This window comes from Quercus suber, unplaced genomic scaffold (genome assembly GCF_002906115.3).
Source record: "Quercus suber isolate HL8 unplaced genomic scaffold, Cork oak 2.0 scaffold_282, whole genome shotgun sequence".
NCBI lineage: Eukaryota > Viridiplantae > Streptophyta > Magnoliopsida > Fagales > Fagaceae > Quercus > Quercus suber.
In genome coordinates, this window is record NW_027069738.1 from 658,303 (window position 1) to 676,847 (window position 18,545).

The following is an 18,545-nucleotide window of genomic DNA, read 5'->3' on the forward strand; positions in this document are numbered from 1 at the left end:
TGGAAAATTTAATGATTTTTTTATCAGATTTATTTTCACACCAATATCTGCTACACATGGGGGATCACATCAGAACATTCAACTGACCAAGAATCTTTATAGCATCATTAGCCACTTGACAAAAACAAATGCAGAATTAGTTGTATTAGTTTCATCTACAACCACAAAGACAGTAATATCTGGACAAGAAAACCAAACCAACACCAGATGCATCAACAAAAAGCTTCATAGATAAAAGTGTAATAGAGAAAAAGGGCATGTGATTTAAGAAAATTTTTTTAGTTGAACAGAAAATTGTATCCTTCCTAACTCAAATCTGCGTTAGTTTTACCTCAAAATGCTCAACATCATCTCCAATAAAATTTAAATATTAAAAAAAAAAAAATTTCCAAAGGCTACAACAGCAAGAGAGTTCGTTTCTGGTCTAAATTCAAAACTACCGACTTTCTTGAGCTCCCTTAAAACTCAAAATGTCTAGTGAGAGTTACAAGAGTCTGTGCTTCAGTGTAGTGGCTTGTGCAGCTGAGCTGGATGAGCATTGCCTATCTACTTTTTCTTCTTTGATTTGTTTGCCAATGACTGAGTATATGCAGTTCCCTGAGCATTGGAAAGGGCAGAAAAAAGAGTACATCAGCAAGCCATCACAATTTCAGTGTTAATAGCCAGTAAAAGAGAACTCATAGTAGCAATAATAGACCTTTAGTTCCATATGGATATTTTTTCCTTTGCCCCAGGAAGAGGAGAAATTAGTGACCTCCACTTCATGAGGCATGGTCCACAGATGACTCTGCTAGCCCTTGGGATTTTTAAGTTCTGTACGAAATCCAAGAGACCAAAATCGACAAAGGCATTGACTACCTTTTTTTTTCATTTAATTTGCCCCATGTAAATGTAATTTAAACTACCTTTTAAACACCAATCCCCACCCCCGTGGCAGGGTGCAGCCACCAGGCAAATAGAAGGTAAGAAACCAAAACCAGCCACTAATACTTTGTACAATCAACAGGACAACAGTTTCTATTAACATTCAATGTCATGGTGAAGCATAAACTACTCACCTGAAGCCACTCATCCAGTGAAGCATCTGTGGTCTTAGTTCCAACTTCCACCTTGGGAGCCCTCTTAGTTTTCTAAACCAGTACAAACAGATAAGAATTAATAGAAGTAGGAAGCATACACAATATAAATATAAAACGTGATGAGGAGATAAGAAAACAAGCATCCAATAAGCACATTGATCTCTCACAGAGAGAAGAAGAAGAATTAAAGACAAAGGCAGCAAAAGACTCAGGTTAAATAGAATTTTCCTATCCCTCAATGCTACAAAATTAGTATGTTTCAAAGACTAACATTGTAAGTGCACATAAAATGAAGGTTTGTATCAGGACAAAGTTAACATTGTCACATTGGACACTGTTGTGGATTTAAGTTAATGAGATTTTACATTTAACATTACAATAGTCCAATAATACAAAATGCAGGACTGAGAGTGCATACCTTGGAAAGATTCTGAATTTGACCACGAATCCATATGCCAAGGAGGACAAGAAGGGCAATTGCAAGGGTAACAAGAAAAACGGATTCAATGCTAAGAAAAGCACCAGCCTCAACAACTTCGATGGTACCATTGTAGAAGGTGTTCTGGTATGGATTCTGGTCAATTTCATAAATGATGGTGCCTACAAGGTCAAAGGTGCCCGGCTGCAAAAGAAAAAGCAAATGCCTAAGCTCAAGAAAAAGTTTTTTTTTTCCCCCCCTTATAAATTGTATGTATTTTGGAATGAGAAATAGAGTAAAGATTATAGTGATTCTCAACAATAATTATTAGGAAAATACATTACTTCCATGGTTCAATACCTGCAAGAACTTGCTGACAGCAAATACGTATGGGAAAGTAGCCTGGGCTGAAGCTGGCACTGTTGCGTTGTTAAAGCCCTAGAATTAAAACACAAACGTACATGTAAATAAGGACATAGCAAACAGAAATTAACGACACAAGAAAGCTAGAAGACAGCTTTAATACAAAGCCAATACATAGAAAGAAAAACAGCTTCCCCCTCAGTGCAACCTGATAAATAAACTCATCCAGTGGAAGGGCACCACAACAGCAGTAAGGCACAAAAAGATTGAGAATTAGAAAAACAGCTTTTTTATTAACATAGGATAGAAAACATGACAATTTTTAGGAGAAATGCAACAAACAAAGGACAACAAAAACAGGCCAGCCAATGTGAAGTAGCATGTATATACCAAAAAATAGGTTACTGTAACACATGAAAACTCAAACAAGAATGCCAGATAGAACACAAAGTAACACTACATTTTTATTTCATTATTGGTAAGTTACACACTAAGTGCGTCTTGCAACCCAAGACCTCAATCCTCCATCCCATTATCATGGGAGGAGAAAGTGCTTTTTAAGATAGATCTCATAGGCAACACTAACTAACACATTTTCCAGGCATTTGTCAATTAACATAAAAGTATTTTGATATGCAAAATCATTATGATAAAATACATTAAACATGAGGTAACATTGCCTAAACTTGTACAGAAGTCACCCACATGAACCTAGGGCAAGCATACAGCTGCAAATGTCAATATACTAATTCAATGCACAATTTTATTTTTTATAAAAAAAATCAACTTACAAAAGACAACATAATCTAATTTATAGTAAGATAGGCAACATGGTCCTTACTTTTTATTTTTTTGATGGATTCAACACAGTACTTACATTATAAATGATAAGTAACAAACTTGGAGATCATGCATAATAAACCATGCAATAAAATTCGAGTAAACCTAGAATTACCTGTGTAGAGAGATTTTGAACTTGCAGACGATGATCAAAAGGGAGATGAACGCTGGCCTTAATTGCAATGATGTTCACAGTTGCCTCCCCTGTTTTATCATCAAAAGAAGCATATGAGCTAAGTTCCAAATGTTAAATGGAAGAATGAAAAGAAATTTGCATGAAGTGACACATGCAAACAACGTTAATGTGCACTTATCTTTCAGAGAGACAGAAACTGTACAATATGGAGCGTAGAGGACAGAATACAGAACCACCGCAAAGATAGCCAAAACATAACATGACAATTGACATACCATTTCAAACAAAAAGTAAGCAAATAACACTACCAAATAGGGATTCTAATTAGTAATTACCATCATTTTTCATGCCGACCAATAATTCAGTCTCTTCTCCAGCTGTAATCACTACAAGAAAGAGAGATATCAAATTAAACACAGGTAGCTTTCATAACATAAAAAGACACTTTTATACACAATATAGATAAGACCATTACATCGGGCACTGTTCTTCGGGAAAACACAGACTGTATCAACTCCCGGAGCAGGGCTAAAACTCCCATCACCAAAATCTTGGACATCCTCACCAACAATCCCAAGGTCAGCCACCACTTCTTCGGCCGCCTCCCTACCCTCCACGTCCGAATCCGATTGACACCTAGCAACTATTAAGTAAAAGAACTATCATTTATCAACAATTCACAAATAAACTTACATCATGTCATGAAAATTAAACTCATGCATTCAAGTTTCAACAACCCATTACCCATTCCACCACAAGCAAGCAGATCAAAAACCCACAAATGCATTCAACTGACTACTTAAATAATCTTCAAGTAGTTGACTTTAAACAGAAATTAAAGTACCCTATTTTTTTTCTGATTCCTCTGATCAAAATCCAATGCAAATTTTGCTTCCAAAAGCGACCAAACAAAAAGTAAACTTTTTCACATTTTACAAAAGCAATTATCACAACCAAGTCAAAATTCGCTTTCGAAAGCAATAAAGGCGCAACAAAAACTCAATCAATCCATCAAAACGTTAAAAAATTCAAACACCATGCAAGCGTTTAAAAAAGAAAAATTCAACACAAACCCAAAATCTAACAAATCTGGAACGAAACCGCAAAAACTCAAAACGGAATGAGAAAATTCAACCTATCCAGATCTCATATATCCAATCAATCAATCAATCATCAACCGCTTTATCAATCCATGCATGCATGAAAAACCCAATCAAAAAAGTCAAAACCCTAAATGATCAACTTCTCATAATCATAATCAAAATCGAAAATTTACAAAACAGAAATGAAATTGGGTCAAAATCGAGAAATGGGTGTGGATCTAGATCCGGAAATTGAACCTGGAGAGGCGAGGAGGAGGAGGAGAGCAAGGAAGAAAACCCTAAAGTTCTTCATCGCCAACATTGGGAGATTCTGGCTAAGAGTTGGTACTGGTGTGCGTTTTTATTCTTTGATTTTAATTTTGTTTCGTGTGGAAAATGAGGGACCAAGAGAGAGAAAGAGAGTTAGGAGTTTATAGAGACCTGAACAAATTTTTCTTTGGTCAAACTCTTACAAACATTACACACTGCCTATTTATTGATCTTCAAAAACAAAACCAGGTGGTAACTTTTTTTATTTGAAGCAACAACAACTGGGCAGTAACTAGTAACTCATGTATGGTAAATTAAAATGGGGAAAGTTAACCTATTTTGGTCAAACAGATCTTGATTTTTAGCATATTTTTAGAAACTTTTTTTTTAGAAAAAGATAAAAAAAAGTATTTTACTTTTTGACGGCTTTTATATTTCTCATGTTATTAAAATTTGGAGCTATTAATGAATGTCTTTAGGACAATTGTTAATAGAACATTTTAAGAAAATTTTAATACAACTTTTATAGAAAATATAAAAAATTGTTTAAAAAATTCGATACTTTTTCTTTCTTATAAAAAGTTTTTAAAAATATTCTCTAAACTAATGCTCTTAGGATCTCGGTTAACTTTTCTTTTAAAATTTTTCAAAAGGTCTCGGTATACAAGACTGTTTGAAAAATAAGTCATGCACTTATGATACTTTAGAGACCAAATGTGTTATTTTTGAGATGTCTTTGATCCCTAAACCAAGTGTATCAGTTTAGGGACCAAGAGTGGTCACTATATTTTACCCAAAAAAAAAAAATTAGTTCAAGATGGGGTTGGGGTGAGTTCTGTTCATCACTCTAATAGGATTTTGTGGTAATTATTTAAATAACTTAATCTTTAAATTTATAATATTTAATTTAAATCATGAAGAGGATATTTATAATGGAGTTTTTTTTTTTTTTTTTAAATGTATTTGATAGTTACAATAGAAGAAGGAGAATTCGAATTTGCGACGTCTCTATTGGAAATACTAAGAAGTGTCATTTGAATTATAAGTTCTTAACAGTAAAAGTAATTTGTTTTTTGAATAAATAAGAAAAATGAAATTGAATATTATTTATTTTACTTATGTACTTTTATGCACATGCAATTTGATGGTTCTACTTCTACAAGAAGGGATTGGGACATGTTCATTTTTACCATTGTGATTTAAGCTCCGCTTGGAAGGAATGAATGGAATGGAAAGTAATAAAAAGAATAATTTTAAAATATTCTTCCCTTCTATTGTTTGGGAGTTTTAATGGAGGGAATGGAAAATCCATTCCCTTGTTTGAGAGTTTAAGTGGGAGGGAATGGAATGGGTAGGAATGAACACTCATTCCTCTCTATTTCCTTAAAATCTCAAATTTTCATTCCCCTCGAAATTGGGAGGAATAAGAGGGAATGAAATTAGATTTAATAATTTTTTTACTAAAACTTCCAAAATACCCCTATATATTCAACCCTTTATTTTAAAATAGGGGTCTAATAGTAATATTGTCATAAAATGATTCCATTCTATTCCCTCCATGTTGCTCCCAAACAGGATTACTTACATTCCATTCATTTTTATTCATTTCCATTCCTTTATTTTAAAACATCCAATCAAGGTTACTTAATTCTATTTCATTCCATTTTTTTTCATTCATTTCCCTTATTTAAATACATTTCATTCCATTCCATTCACTTATGAACTCCCAAGCGAAGCCTTAAATAATGTGGTACTAAGTTAATTTTTAAAATTTAATTTAAATATAAAATGTATATATTCAACATCAAGTTAGTCATTTTTTGAATAAATAAGATAAATTATTTTATTAGTATGCAATTTTATGGGTTCTATTCTATTCCATGCTATTGCAATTTGATGAACACTAGAGAATAAACCATGAAAAGAATAAACATTTATATATTTATTTTGCTGAATAAGAATAAACTACTACTACTACATCTATAAGTGTAAAAAAATTATATACTCTACGTGAATGGATTAGTTGTTTATGCAAAGAAAAAAATAAATTGATTAGTTGTTGATAGCCTCCTGTTCACCTCATAAAGAGAAATTAAGGTCAAATCACCCCTTATATTAAAAATGAGAGCACAAAATGTATTTGTTAGGATATAGATAAATTTTTGATGACAATCCCTTTTATTCAAATGTAGAAGTTTGGTTTGAATGGAAAATAGGTCACTTACGGGTGGCAAAATTGGACACAACCCACAAACCTGACACAACATGACACGAAATTAGCAAGTTATGGGTTAAGGTTTAACGGGTTTGTGTCATATTCGGGTTGACATGGTTGACCCATTTAATAAACGGGTTCGGTTAGTGTTAAACACATAGAACCTGTTTGACCCGTTTAATTAAATGACATTTTACCAATATACCCTTCAAACTCTACTTATATAAACATATTAGTTGTTGTGGTTTATTTTCTTTGACATATTGTGATTGATTATTTGTAAAATTGGGATATACTTTAGTTTTGAATGATTATTTGTGATGCACTTACTCATTAGTTTTGAATTTTATATTAAAAATATTTATTTATTTGTTTTTTCACAATTTTTTTTGTTCATTTTGATAAAAATCTGATAAACAGATTGACATAACTGACCCGTTTAATAAATGGTTCGTGTTAGGGTTGAAGAATTTTGACCCGTTTAATAAACAAGTCGGGTTAGTGTTGGTCTATATAGTCGAATACTTATGAATTGACACGACACGAACCCAACATGTAAACACGAATTGCCATCCCTAAGGTCACTGTCCTAGGTATTCAGAGCAAATTAGTTTAAAGTTACCCATTTCATTTATCATAAAGAATGAGTATAATGGTTTTATGGGTAAAATATCATTTTCGTTCCTAAACTTTCATAAAAGTTTATTTTTTGTCTTCAAACTTTCAAGAGTATGTTTCTCGTTCTTAAAATCTAACAAATCTGGAATGAAATGAAACCATAAAAACTCAAAAGGGAATGAGAAAATTCAACCTATCCAGATCTCATATATCCAATCAATCAATTGTCAACCACTTTATCATCCACACATGCATGAAAAACCCAATCAAAAAAGTCAAAACCCTAAATGATCAACTTCTCGCAATTATAATCAAAATTGAAAATTTACAAAATAGAAATGAAATTGAGTCAAAATCGAGAAATGGGTGTGGATTTAGATCTGGAGATTGCACCTGGAGAGGCGAGGAGGAGGAGGAGAGCGAGGAAGAAAACCTAATGTTCTTCATTGCCAACATTGGGAGATTTTGGGTAAGAGTTGGTATTGGTATGCATTTTTATTCTTTGATTTTAATTTTGTTTCTTCCAAGAACAAGTTTTTTCTTGGGTCAAACTTACAAACATTACAACACTGCCTATTTATTGGCCTTCACAAACAAACCAGGTGGTAACTTTTTTTTATTTGAAGCAACAACAACTGGGCAGTAACTAGTAACTCATGTATGGTAAATTAAAATGGGAAAAGATAACCTATTTTGGTCAATCACATCTTCATTTATGACATATTTTTAGAAACTTTTTTTTTTATAGGAAAAAAAAAGGTAACTGACTTTTTGACGGCTTTTATATTTCTCATGTTATTAAAATTTGGACCTATTAACAAACGTCCTTATGATATTTGTTAATAAAACATTTTAAGAAAATTTTAATACCACTTTTATAGAAAATATAAATAGTTTTTCCAAGGGTCTTGTTATACAAGACCCTTTGAAAAATAAGTCATTTAATCCATAAACCATGTATGATACTTTAGAGACCAAATTTGTTATTTTTGAGATGTCTTTGATCCCTAAACCTAGTTAACAGTTTAGGGACCAAGAGTGGTCACTATATTTTACCCAAAAAAAAAAAAAAAAAAAAGAGTACTTCAAGATGAGGTTGGGGTGGGTTCTATTCATCGCTCTGATAGCATTTTGTGGTAATTATTTAAATAAATTAATCTTTAAATTTATAATATTTAATTTAGATCATGAAGATGATATATTTATAATGGTTTTTTTTTTTAAATAAATGTATTTTGATTTACAATGGTGGAGAGAGAAGTCGAATCTGTGACGTCTCTGTTGGAAATACTAAGAAGTGTTATTTGAATTATAAGCTCTTAACAGTAAAAGTAATTTGTTTTTTGAATAAATAAGAAAAATTAAATTGAAATTATCTATTTTACTTATGTACTTGTGGGAGGGGTAAGATCTGAGTATGAAATATAGCTTGTGGGCCCAATCCAAGGAGGTAGAAAAGCCCATCCCTACATTGGTCTTGAACCAACACGTAAATGAGAACCCAAGAATAAGGGACGAAGAGGGCGACCACCCCAGGGTCAGGCCGAGGAGTGAGCACTCCTTAAGAGGTGTAAGGCAGGCCATTTGCACCAAAAAACAGAATATCGAAGAAGACGGTAGAGATGTGTAAGCAAAGAAGAAGATAAAATATCCAAATAAAGTAATCATCACTTCCGCATTCAATGCACTGCACCGACTCAGTTGGTCGCATTAATGGAGGAATGACCTCTAAACAGTGTCTTCACAGCTTGCAGCACATTCTACCACTTCCAACAAAACCTTGATGGGACAAACATCCAAAGGAAGATCTGTGATTGTACAAGTGGAAGGCCAAGATACAATTCAATTAGCTATATAAAGAAAGGAAACCCCTCTAGAAGGGGGGACAAAAAAGAACAAAGAAAAGCATACTTTGTGCAACATTATCCTATAACCGTGACTGTATATTATAAGAACAATTCCTCTTCAGCCTTACCCGAGGAAGTGTTAATCCCAAATTCGGACTCTTTTAAGAATCACTTGATGTTATTCCTTCATTAATTTAGCAACTAAACTATACAAGCAAACCAAGGTTGACCTTGCAGACCCTTTCTCTATCAAATTAATTGTATTGAGCCGTTATGTTCAAACAACTTATTCTTATAGGGCTTAGCTGGTTCAACCCCTTACGGTACTTTTATGCACATCCAATTTGATGGTTCTACTTCTACAAGAAGGGATTGGGGCAAATCCATTTTTACCATTGTGATTTAAATAATGTGATACTAAGTTAATTTTTTAATTTTTAATATTTAATTTAAATATAAAATGTATATATTCTACATCGAGTTAGTCATTTTTTGAATAAATAAAATAAATGATTTTATCAGTATGCAATTTTATGGGTTCTAATCTATTCCATGCGATTGCAATTTGATGAACACTAGAGAATAAACCATGAAAAGAGTATATATTTATTTATTTATTTTTGCTGAATAAGAATAAACAATTACTACTACATCTATATAAGTGTAAAAAAATTATATATCCTATGTGAATGGATTAGTTGTTTATGCAAAGAAAAAAAGAATGAATTGATTAGTTGTTGATAGCTTTGTGTTCCTGTTCACCTCATAAAGAGAAATTAAGGTCAAATCACCTCACACATTAAAAATGAGAGCACAAAATGTACTTCTTAGGATATAGATAAATTTTCGATGACAAGCCCTTTTATTCGAATGTAGAAGTTTGGTTTGAATGGAAAATAGGTCACTGTCCTTTGCATCCAGGAGCAAATTAGTTTAGAGTTACCCACTTTATTGATCGTAAAGAATGAGTATAATCCTTCTTCTTCTTCTTTTCTCCCAAAAAAAAAAAAAATTCCTTTTATTTCTACAGTCAATGTTGACCACAATGGAATAAAATGTAATGTGGTTTACCTAGTTCAAAATTAATCATGACCTGATCTTATATATTATATATGCTTAAATATCACAAAATGTTTAGTGCAATTTTTTTTCTTAATAAAGCTAAAAGTAAGTCTTCAACAACAATTTCTAGGACAGGTGCTTGACTTGAACGGTAAAGTGATTGAATCCCTTTTAAGAAAACCGTTTCAAAGCCTTCTTCAATTATGAATATTTTGAATAACATCCTTCCACAAACAAAATTAGTCTGATCATACCAGTACTGTATATATGTTTCTATGACATAAATTCCTTCTTTCCCGTATGGGAAAACTTGCAGAATTTGGCAATCTCCAAAGATACTTGATAAATTTGGTAGCCATATGATTCTGACAGCTACAATTTAGGCACATTTTAAATTGTCATCCAAATATTATCATGAGATCAACTTAACAATGGGAAAAGAAGGCAGGCAGAGACGTTGGTTCACCATATCTGTATAAGCACAAAACAAAAGAGTGGGAGAAGATTATAACTAATAATGGTCTCTACAATCTATTTCAAGCATTTTCCATGATCTGTATGCGAATTACTTAAAAGAGTAAAGGAGCTAAAACTCCCATTCTTAACTAGTAGGTAAGTCATAACAATTCAAAAATCGAGCCCAAACAACCGATGATAAAATAGGGTTCTACTGCTTTCGAAACATATCATAAAGTTCTTGATCCTGGAATGTCTTTGACGAGTAATCAATCCCCATGGATGGTATAACGTTCCCATTTTCTCGTTGGGTCATATTGCTGCCAAAACAGAGATAAAAAAGAAGTGATTAGAAAACATCTAAGGAGCATAATGCCGCTTGTCCATTGCACTCCCAGACGAGTAGCACTCTTCAGATAAGCTAAGCACTCTAAACAAAAGTAATCACACCAACTATCTAAGCTTCCGAACAGATTGAAGTCAAGTGGATATTTCTGAAACAATTGTTCTAGAATGAGAACTGAGATGCTGGGGTAGTTATAGACAACCTAGATTAATAGCTGAGGGTGCCATACATGCAGTGATAGGTCAAATTTAAAATTTATGACTCACAGAAAAGCACACCCCCATCTTGAAGCATGGAAAATATGCTTGTTCTTTTCGTACCAGTGCCTCTCGACAACTTTCCCAGCATGAGACTGTCAGAAGGTTCAAGAATATTAGTAAATTGACACAAAGAGATGCAAGAAATTTTAATTACACATAATAGGGAAGATTCAACATAGATGCTCCAACCTTACATGCCCCCCCCCCCCCCCCCAAAAAAAAAACCCCTTTTTTTTCCTGATTTTGCTTTATAATTTAACTCACCCCAAGAGATTAGAGCCCATGACCTTTCACCCGCTACTGTACTGTTGGTAACTTCATGTAGCTTCTAATTAAAGATCAGGCCCACATATAAGAGATAGATAATGATAAGGCACGAATGAAATGTGCCTCATCCTTTTCTATTGTTGCATCAGCAATTTTTCTCACATCCTAATGCAGATCAAAGTGGAAAAGCTGCACAATACCCCCCCCCCCCCCAAAAAAAAATGATAAATAAAATAAGTCACCCAAATCAAATACAAACCTGCAACAAGAGAGAGAGAGAGAGAGCTAAAGAATTGTTCAAAAGTCCACAGCCGCTTGTTTTAGTTATAGAGCCCAATTTCTGGTCATCTGCAAATGAATTAAGTTTTGATATAACAAAACCCGACTGGCAACTAAAAATCCACCATCTTACAAAATCTTCTCATTTATCAGTCATATTGCTGCTTCAAACTTTATTTTCCTTAAATCTTAGAAATCAAGAATGTAAGATTTCCAAAAGCACACAACACCATAACTTTTCACTTGTTAGGTTGTCATGAAAGTGTGAATCTAACACAAACCAAGTGTTGCAAGCTGAAACTCACTATAAAACCCAAAATAAGGCATAAGTGAGTAAAATTATATTTGCAAGATACTCAAAACAGAATACAAAATACTCATCTCTTATTTTTCTCCTCGGTTAATTTAGTTACTAGTTCAAACATGGGTAAAACAACCAGCAAGATAGCATGTCCATCCCCCCCCCCCCCCCCCCCCCCTCTTTTTTCCAAAAACCAAATAGGGAAATAAGGAAACACAACAAATTAAAAGAGTAAATTTGAAAAATTGATACCAGTCCATTTTTGCCCCTAGCCTTGTTCACGATTAGCTCATAGAAACTATGCTGCTGCAATTACAAAATCGTGGGAACAAGTGGAATCGAATTAGTTAGTACATGTTCAGCAGCAGAATATCACAACCATAACTAAATTATTGTATTCAATAGTATCTTACATGGGGAATGATAAGATCTCCTTTCACATAAAACAAATTCTCCACTGAGGTTGTCCTAATTTCTCGAAACTCAGGTGCAAGTTGCTGCTGTACAGCCTGAAGGAACTCTCCTATGGTATCCCCTTCCTACCTAAATGATTAGAAAATGGGCCCGGAAGAAGAATATTATGATCTCTCTCATTTCTTTTTTTCTTTAGGGTACACTAACATCAATCACCTAAAAAATTTGAGAAAGAGAAAGCTACAAGCAGTTTTAATAATATGCAGTTCAGGTAACCACTGCTCACCTGAAGCACCCGCCTATGCCCAGCTCCATCCCAGTAGCTGTAAGTAATTTGAAGAAGCTCATCTGAAATACACAAAAAGCTTGATTCAATAGGAACTTCGTTTTCATGCATTCGCGTTAATTTTATCAGGTATCAGAACACAAAATTACTTCGAATCTGCTCCTGCTCAAGAAACCACTGTCTCTGCAGCCTTCACGTTCAGCTTGTTCCTCTGCCTCCCTCTCACTGAAAGCGTATCCTCATCACCTCTAAGATCACACGTTAGTACCAAAACCACAGAGGGAGAGAGAGAGAGCCAGGGGGAGGAAGGAGAGAGAGATACCACACCTGTCAGGCAGAAAGCTAGTCGAAATTTACCATATTTGCCATGTCGAAATTTCTTTGATTGCGAAGATTCTGCAAAAAAAATCAAAGTAAAAATATAGGAAATATAGAGAACCAGAAAAAACATTCCTAACGCTTGGCATCCATCCAAGTTCTAATTTTCAAAAGGAAAATACATTCAAACATATCTTAGATATAACTTCAATATTGAGGATCTGAATTCAAATTCAAAGTCAACAACATTCGTGACAAAAATCAAGAGTTTAAAAATAGAAAACTTTTTACATGCTTATTCAGAATTTCTAGATATTTTGTGTTCCCCACGATATAAACTCTAACAGATTTGATGCATACACTTCATCAAGGAACAATTCACTGCTGAGTGATCACATGCAGATTCAGATTTGACTATGCATCAGTGGTTCACTAGATCTCTTTTCAACAAATGAAACAATGTGAATAGGCAACAAGTAAACCATCTAAATAACTAGCAATTTTCATGATTTTTGTAAATAAGGTAGGCCCATCCCCATCAACCTTATTCAACAAGTGAATTCCTCATGAATCCTATGAAATGGAATATAATTCAATGAGAACCTGAACTTGCTGAAGAAAGACTACTGGCACCTAAACTTCAACATGGTCAAATAGAAGAGAAGTACTCTGCTTCAGTAAACTATGCAATTTTTAAAAATATTTAATTAAGAATCAACCCAGGGAATATAACTAGCAACACAAGAATGATAATCAAGAGTTAAGCATCAGAATCAAAAGGGATAGGGGGAAACTGTTAGAAGCTAGCTAAATTCTACAAAGCACTCGATTACCATAATATAGTGGCATAAAGATAATAAATAAAATTTTATTATTATGGGTAGCAATTTCTCGTAATCAAAGAACAATAATACTTCAGTTTTAAAATCAAAGAATATTATCATTCTCATCCTCCTCCTCTTCACTACCATTCTCGATATCATCAGTAAACGATAACCAAGAATTCCCCTTTATCTTCCTCTGTCTACGCTTTTTTAATTGAAGCCTCCTCTCTGTAACAAAAAGGAACACCACCAAAAAACTAAATATCACACAACACACAAACACAAAAGGGCCCTAGTAAAAAATACACAAAAACTTTCACAAATTTAACACAAAAGCCATAAAGATTCAAACTCACTCTTGCTGCTGCTTCTGAAGCTTCTCCTTCTCTTCCTCTTCAATTTTGGTCCGAATATTAATTCTCTACAATAAAAGTACATATCTCCTCAATCGCATTCATCAACATAAACAAAAACTAGTCATATTCTTCTTCATTGTGATAAGTCTTCCTCTGTTTGGGTTGCTTGTGGTTTGGTGGTGGAAAAGGATTGTTCTTATGTGGATTTGTTATGGAAGGTGAGTAAGGACTTAGGCCTAGCAGATGTTAACCTTTCGCACTTCATGGCAATTTCTTGGAATATATGGAATGACAGAAATGGGGTGAGGCATGGTGAGGTACCAAAAACAGTGTCCAATCTGGTCTTTGAAGCTACTCGTATTGTTGAAGAGTACAAAGCTCTCCAGGACTGTCATATTCCAGCAACAAACCTTCTACCTGCTCTATGGACTCCTCCTATGTCAAGTGCTTACAAGGCAAATGTAGATGGAGCGGTCTTCAATGCTCTCTCTACCGCTGGTATGGGAGTGCTAATTCGGGATGACAAGGGCCGAGTGGTTGGAGCCATGTGCCAGAATTTTCATGCTCCTCTTGGCCCTCTGGAAGCCGAAGCAAAGGCCATGGAGGCAGCCGTACTGTTTGCAAGGGACTTAGGTGTTCAAGACATTACATTTGAGGGGGACTCTCTGCAAGTCTGCAATTTCTTGTCTAGGCTGTGGCTAATGTTCTTGAAGGCATTCGTTTCCATCTTCAATATTTTCGCAGTTTTGTTTTTTCACATGTAAAAAGGGCAGGTAACAAGCCTGCCACCTATTGGCACAACATGCTAAATTTGTTTCTAGTTATGAGGTTTGGGTTGAGGAAACCCCCAGTTTCTTAGAAACTGTTACTGCGTCTGATGCATCTGGCTTGTAATTGCTTTTTCTCTTTTATTCTATTGAAGCAGTATTCCAAATCAAAAAAAAAAAAAAAAAAAAAAAGAACAAAAACTACTCGTGTGTGTCATAACGATTAGGATCCTATAGAGTTGTTAGAGTAACTCCATTTATTCTATTGAAGCAGTATTCCAAATCAAAAAAAAAAAAAAAAAAAAAAAGAACAAAAACTACTCGTGTGTGTCATAACGATTAGGATCCTATAGAGTTGTTAGAGTAACTCCAATATGATTTTCCTAAAATCCTATCCATCTATTTAGAAATTAGTAGATTAAATTTTGCCACATCATCAACATTTAAAAAAATATTGACTATCATAATTTTGGTATCTATTTAGATTATTGATGATGTGGCAAAATTCAATCCACTCATTTTAAAATGGATGGACAAATTTTAAGAACTACATGGAGGAGTTACCCTAATAACCTAAAGGATCTTAATTCGCGTATCACAATACTGCCAATGAGCTCTAGCACAAATGGCACTTCCTCCACTTGCACTTGTACAAGCAATTTGGAGAATGAGGTCATGGGCTTAAAACCCATCAACTGCATGTGTAATTACCATTTATATAAATATATATATATATATCACAATACCTTTTCAACATACTCTTCTCTTGTAACCAAACCCACGGTTTCCTTCTTAAATGCAATTTCAAGAATTTGATACACCCATTCTAAAGAAAAAAAAAAAAAACATTGAGAGAATTTTAATTTATGGCGTCTGTTCTTGATAATAGCTCTTTATCATCAGACCAAGAAAAAAAAGACATTAGCTTACAATAACCAAAAAAAAAAAAAAAAATCAAAAGAATAATTTTGTTAGAATAGTGATTAAATTATTAAATTCATCATTTTCTAATGACTTAAAGTTTTGGTATAAGTGGTAATTTATCATAGTATCAAAACATGTGGTCTAAGTTCAAATGTTGTCTCCACCCTACCTTAAAGTTGGTTTGGTTTCAAACCTTGTCTACAATCTTCCTTAAAGATCCCACATGTTGGGTTTTAGGGAAGTTTGAGAGGAAGTATTAGACCTACAACTTAAGTGATAATTTATCATGGAAGCATGGACACTTCAAAACTCCTGACGAGTCAGACACAGCAAGACACATTCTAAAGAGGTAACATCTAATTTTTCTAGTTATGAGGTTTGGGTTGAGGAAACCCCCAGTTTCTTAGAAACTGTTACTGCGTCTGATGCATCTGGCTTGTAATTGCTTTTTCTCTTTTATTCTATTGAAGCAGTATTCCAAATCAAAAAAAAAAAAAAAAAAAAAAAAGAACAAAAACTACTCGTGTGTGTCATAACGATTAGGATCCTATAGAGTTGTTAGAGTAACTCCAATATGATTTTCCTAAAATCCTATCCATCTATTTAGAAATTAGTAGATTAAATTTTGCCACATCATCAACATTTAAAAAAATATTGACTATCATAATTTTGGTATCTATTTAGATTATTGATGATGTGGCAAAATTCAATCCACTCATTTTAAAATGGATGGACAAATTTTAAGAACTACATGGAGGAGTTACCCTAATAACCTAAAGGATCTTAATTCGCGTATCACAATACTGCCAATGAGCTCTAGCACAAATGGCACTTCCTCCACTTGCACTTGTACAAGCAATTTGGAGAATGAGGTCATGGGCTTAAAACCCATCAACTGCATGTGTAATTACCATTTATATAAATATATATATATATATCACAATACCTTTTCAACATACTCTTCTCTTGTAACCAAACCCACGGTTTCCTTCTTAAATGCAATTTCAAGAATTTGATACACCCATTCTAAAGAAAAAAAAAAAAAACATTGAGAGAATTTTAATTTATGGCGTCTGTTCTTGATAATAGCTCTTTATCATCAGACCAAGAAAAAAAAGACATTAGCTTACAATAACCAAAAAAAAAAAAAAAATCAAAAGAATAATTTTGTTAGAATAGTGATTAAATTATTAAATTCATCATTTTCTAATGACTTAAAGTTTTGGTATAAGTGGTAATTTATCATAGTATCAAAACATGTGGTCTAAGTTCAAATGTTGTCTCCACCCTACCTTAAAGTTGGTTTGGTTTCAAACCTTGTCTACAATCTTCCTTAAAGATCCCACATGTTGGGTTTTAGGGAAGTTTGAGAGGAAGTATTAGACCTACAACTTAAGTGATAATTTATCATGGAAGCATGGACACTTCAAAACTCCTGACGAGTCAGACACAGCAAGACACATTCTGCAAGCGCATCCTCATTATGTTGGAAGGAAAAAAGACTTTTGATTTTAAATGTGTTTTTAAAGATTTTGATAGTTATTATTTATTTCAAATTTTTAGGGGTGTGAACGGACTATTTCACACTTGAAGCTCCAAGTTTTTATAATGTTGTTTGAGTGGATATTGGCTTCAAGAACATATCATTTCTAGCCATGTTATTCATTAAGTATACTCCTTGTGTACTCGATCCTTTCGTTCAACAAAAATTACTACTTATAATTTTTTTTTTTTGAAAACTTGAAATAAATTTAGCCATATTGTTGAATCCTTGGTGTCCTAATTTTTCAATAATTGTGGTTTCACAATGTCTCGCGTCATCTCCATGATCATATAAATTTACGAGCATAAGGTCCTGAATTTATGAGCACAAGCTTTAAATAATCATATATTCGAAAAAAAATTAAATGCCAATGATACATATAATCATGTCAAAAATTTCAATTTATAATTGCATTTAAAGTAAAAATTGTATATGATACAACAAAGGATCTTCTAAGCTGTCTACATCCTTCTTAGGATTTTCAGGTTTTCTCTTAAAGGATCTGCTTCCTGGTCTAAGTTTGGGTCCTTTTCTTTTTTAATTTTTTTTCCTTTTTTTTGGGCCTTTGGGTCTTCACGATCCTTTTTAACTTCACGAGTTGGACCTTCTTTTGTTAAGGCCCATGTTTTTTTTTTTTTTTTTTTTTTGCTTTTCATGGAATGGGCTTTCTTGTCACATTTTGGTCCTCAACAATGGGTTTTATTCTATTCCATGCAATTGCAATTTGATGAACACTAGAGAATTAACCATGAAAATTACTACTACATCTATAACTTTAGAAAAATAATATATTCTCTGTGAATGGATTAGTTGTTTATGCAAAGAAAAAAATGAATTCATTAGTTGTTGATGGCTTTGTGTTCTTGTTCACCTCATAAAGAGAAATTAAGGTCAAATCACCCCATATATTAAAAATGAGAGCACAAAATGTAATTGTTAGTAGGGGTGTAAGAATAACTGACAGACCGAAATTTCGGGTTTCGGTGTTTTAATTTACATTTATACAAAATAGTAATAGTTTGGAACACTCTAATAGGATTCTTTTTTTTTTTTTTTAATTTAGGATTCATCATCTTCGTAGAATTGACGTAATAGATAGGAGTTAAACGACTATGTAAAATACCAATTTCAATATATGTGGCTATTTGAATTTCATTAAAAAAATCAAGTTACATACGTAACATATGTCTTTTCTTCGAACCCCGTTTTTAAGTATTATGTTTTTTCTTTTATGAATAATTGTAAATATATGATATGTACCAATCAAGACAAAG

The 18,545-nt window shown here is 33.3% G+C and overlaps 1 protein-coding gene and 2 long non-coding RNA genes across 3 annotated transcripts; all 3 read right to left on the minus strand.

Annotated features, from left to right (window-relative positions):
* Positions 1 to 240: 240 nt before the first annotated feature.
* Positions 241 to 4,405, minus strand: LOC112022920 (translocon-associated protein subunit alpha). Its single transcript, XM_024055544.2, has 8 exons — positions 4,177 to 4,405; positions 3,312 to 3,479; positions 3,172 to 3,222; positions 2,816 to 2,904; positions 1,858 to 1,935; positions 1,498 to 1,701; positions 1,059 to 1,130; positions 241 to 597 (listed from the first exon to the last, which is right to left on the minus strand). Exons 1-8 carry the CDS (start codon positions 4,238 to 4,240, stop codon positions 547 to 549), a joined length of 777 nt encoding a protein of 258 aa, XP_023911312.1. The 5' UTR covers positions 4,241 to 4,405; the 3' UTR covers positions 241 to 546.
* Positions 4,406 to 10,508: 6,103 nt separating this feature from the next.
* On the minus strand, positions 10,509 to 11,453 carry LOC136061069 (uncharacterized). Its single transcript, XR_010632370.1, has 3 exons — positions 11,383 to 11,453; positions 10,999 to 11,084; positions 10,509 to 10,706 (listed from the first exon to the last, which is right to left on the minus strand). It is a non-coding gene; the product is annotated as an uncharacterized LOC136061069 (long non-coding RNA).
* Positions 11,454 to 12,543: 1,090 nt separating this feature from the next.
* LOC111990268 (uncharacterized) lies at positions 12,544 to 12,937 on the minus strand. Its single transcript, XR_010632371.1, has 3 exons — positions 12,867 to 12,937; positions 12,689 to 12,787; positions 12,544 to 12,601 (listed from the first exon to the last, which is right to left on the minus strand). It is a non-coding gene; the product is annotated as an uncharacterized LOC111990268 (long non-coding RNA).
* Positions 12,938 to 18,545: the final 5,608 nt, after the last annotated feature.

What these genes read in the sequence shown, in the direction of transcription:
- LOC112022920 (XM_024055544.2), bottom strand. Translation starts at nt 4,240, where the DNA reads ATGTTGGCGATGAAGAACTTTAGGGTTTTCTTCCTTGCTCTCCTCCTC. An exon ending in TTCAAAATCTCTCTACACAG is followed by an intron (nt 1,936 to 2,815) that starts GTAATTCTAGGT and finishes TTTTAATTCTAG; the next exon opens with GGCTTTAACAACGCAACAGT. An exon ending in CACTGGATGAGTGGCTTCAG is followed by an intron (nt 598 to 1,058) that starts GTGAGTAGTTTA and finishes TCCAATGCTCAG; the next exon opens with GGAACTGCATATACTCAGTC.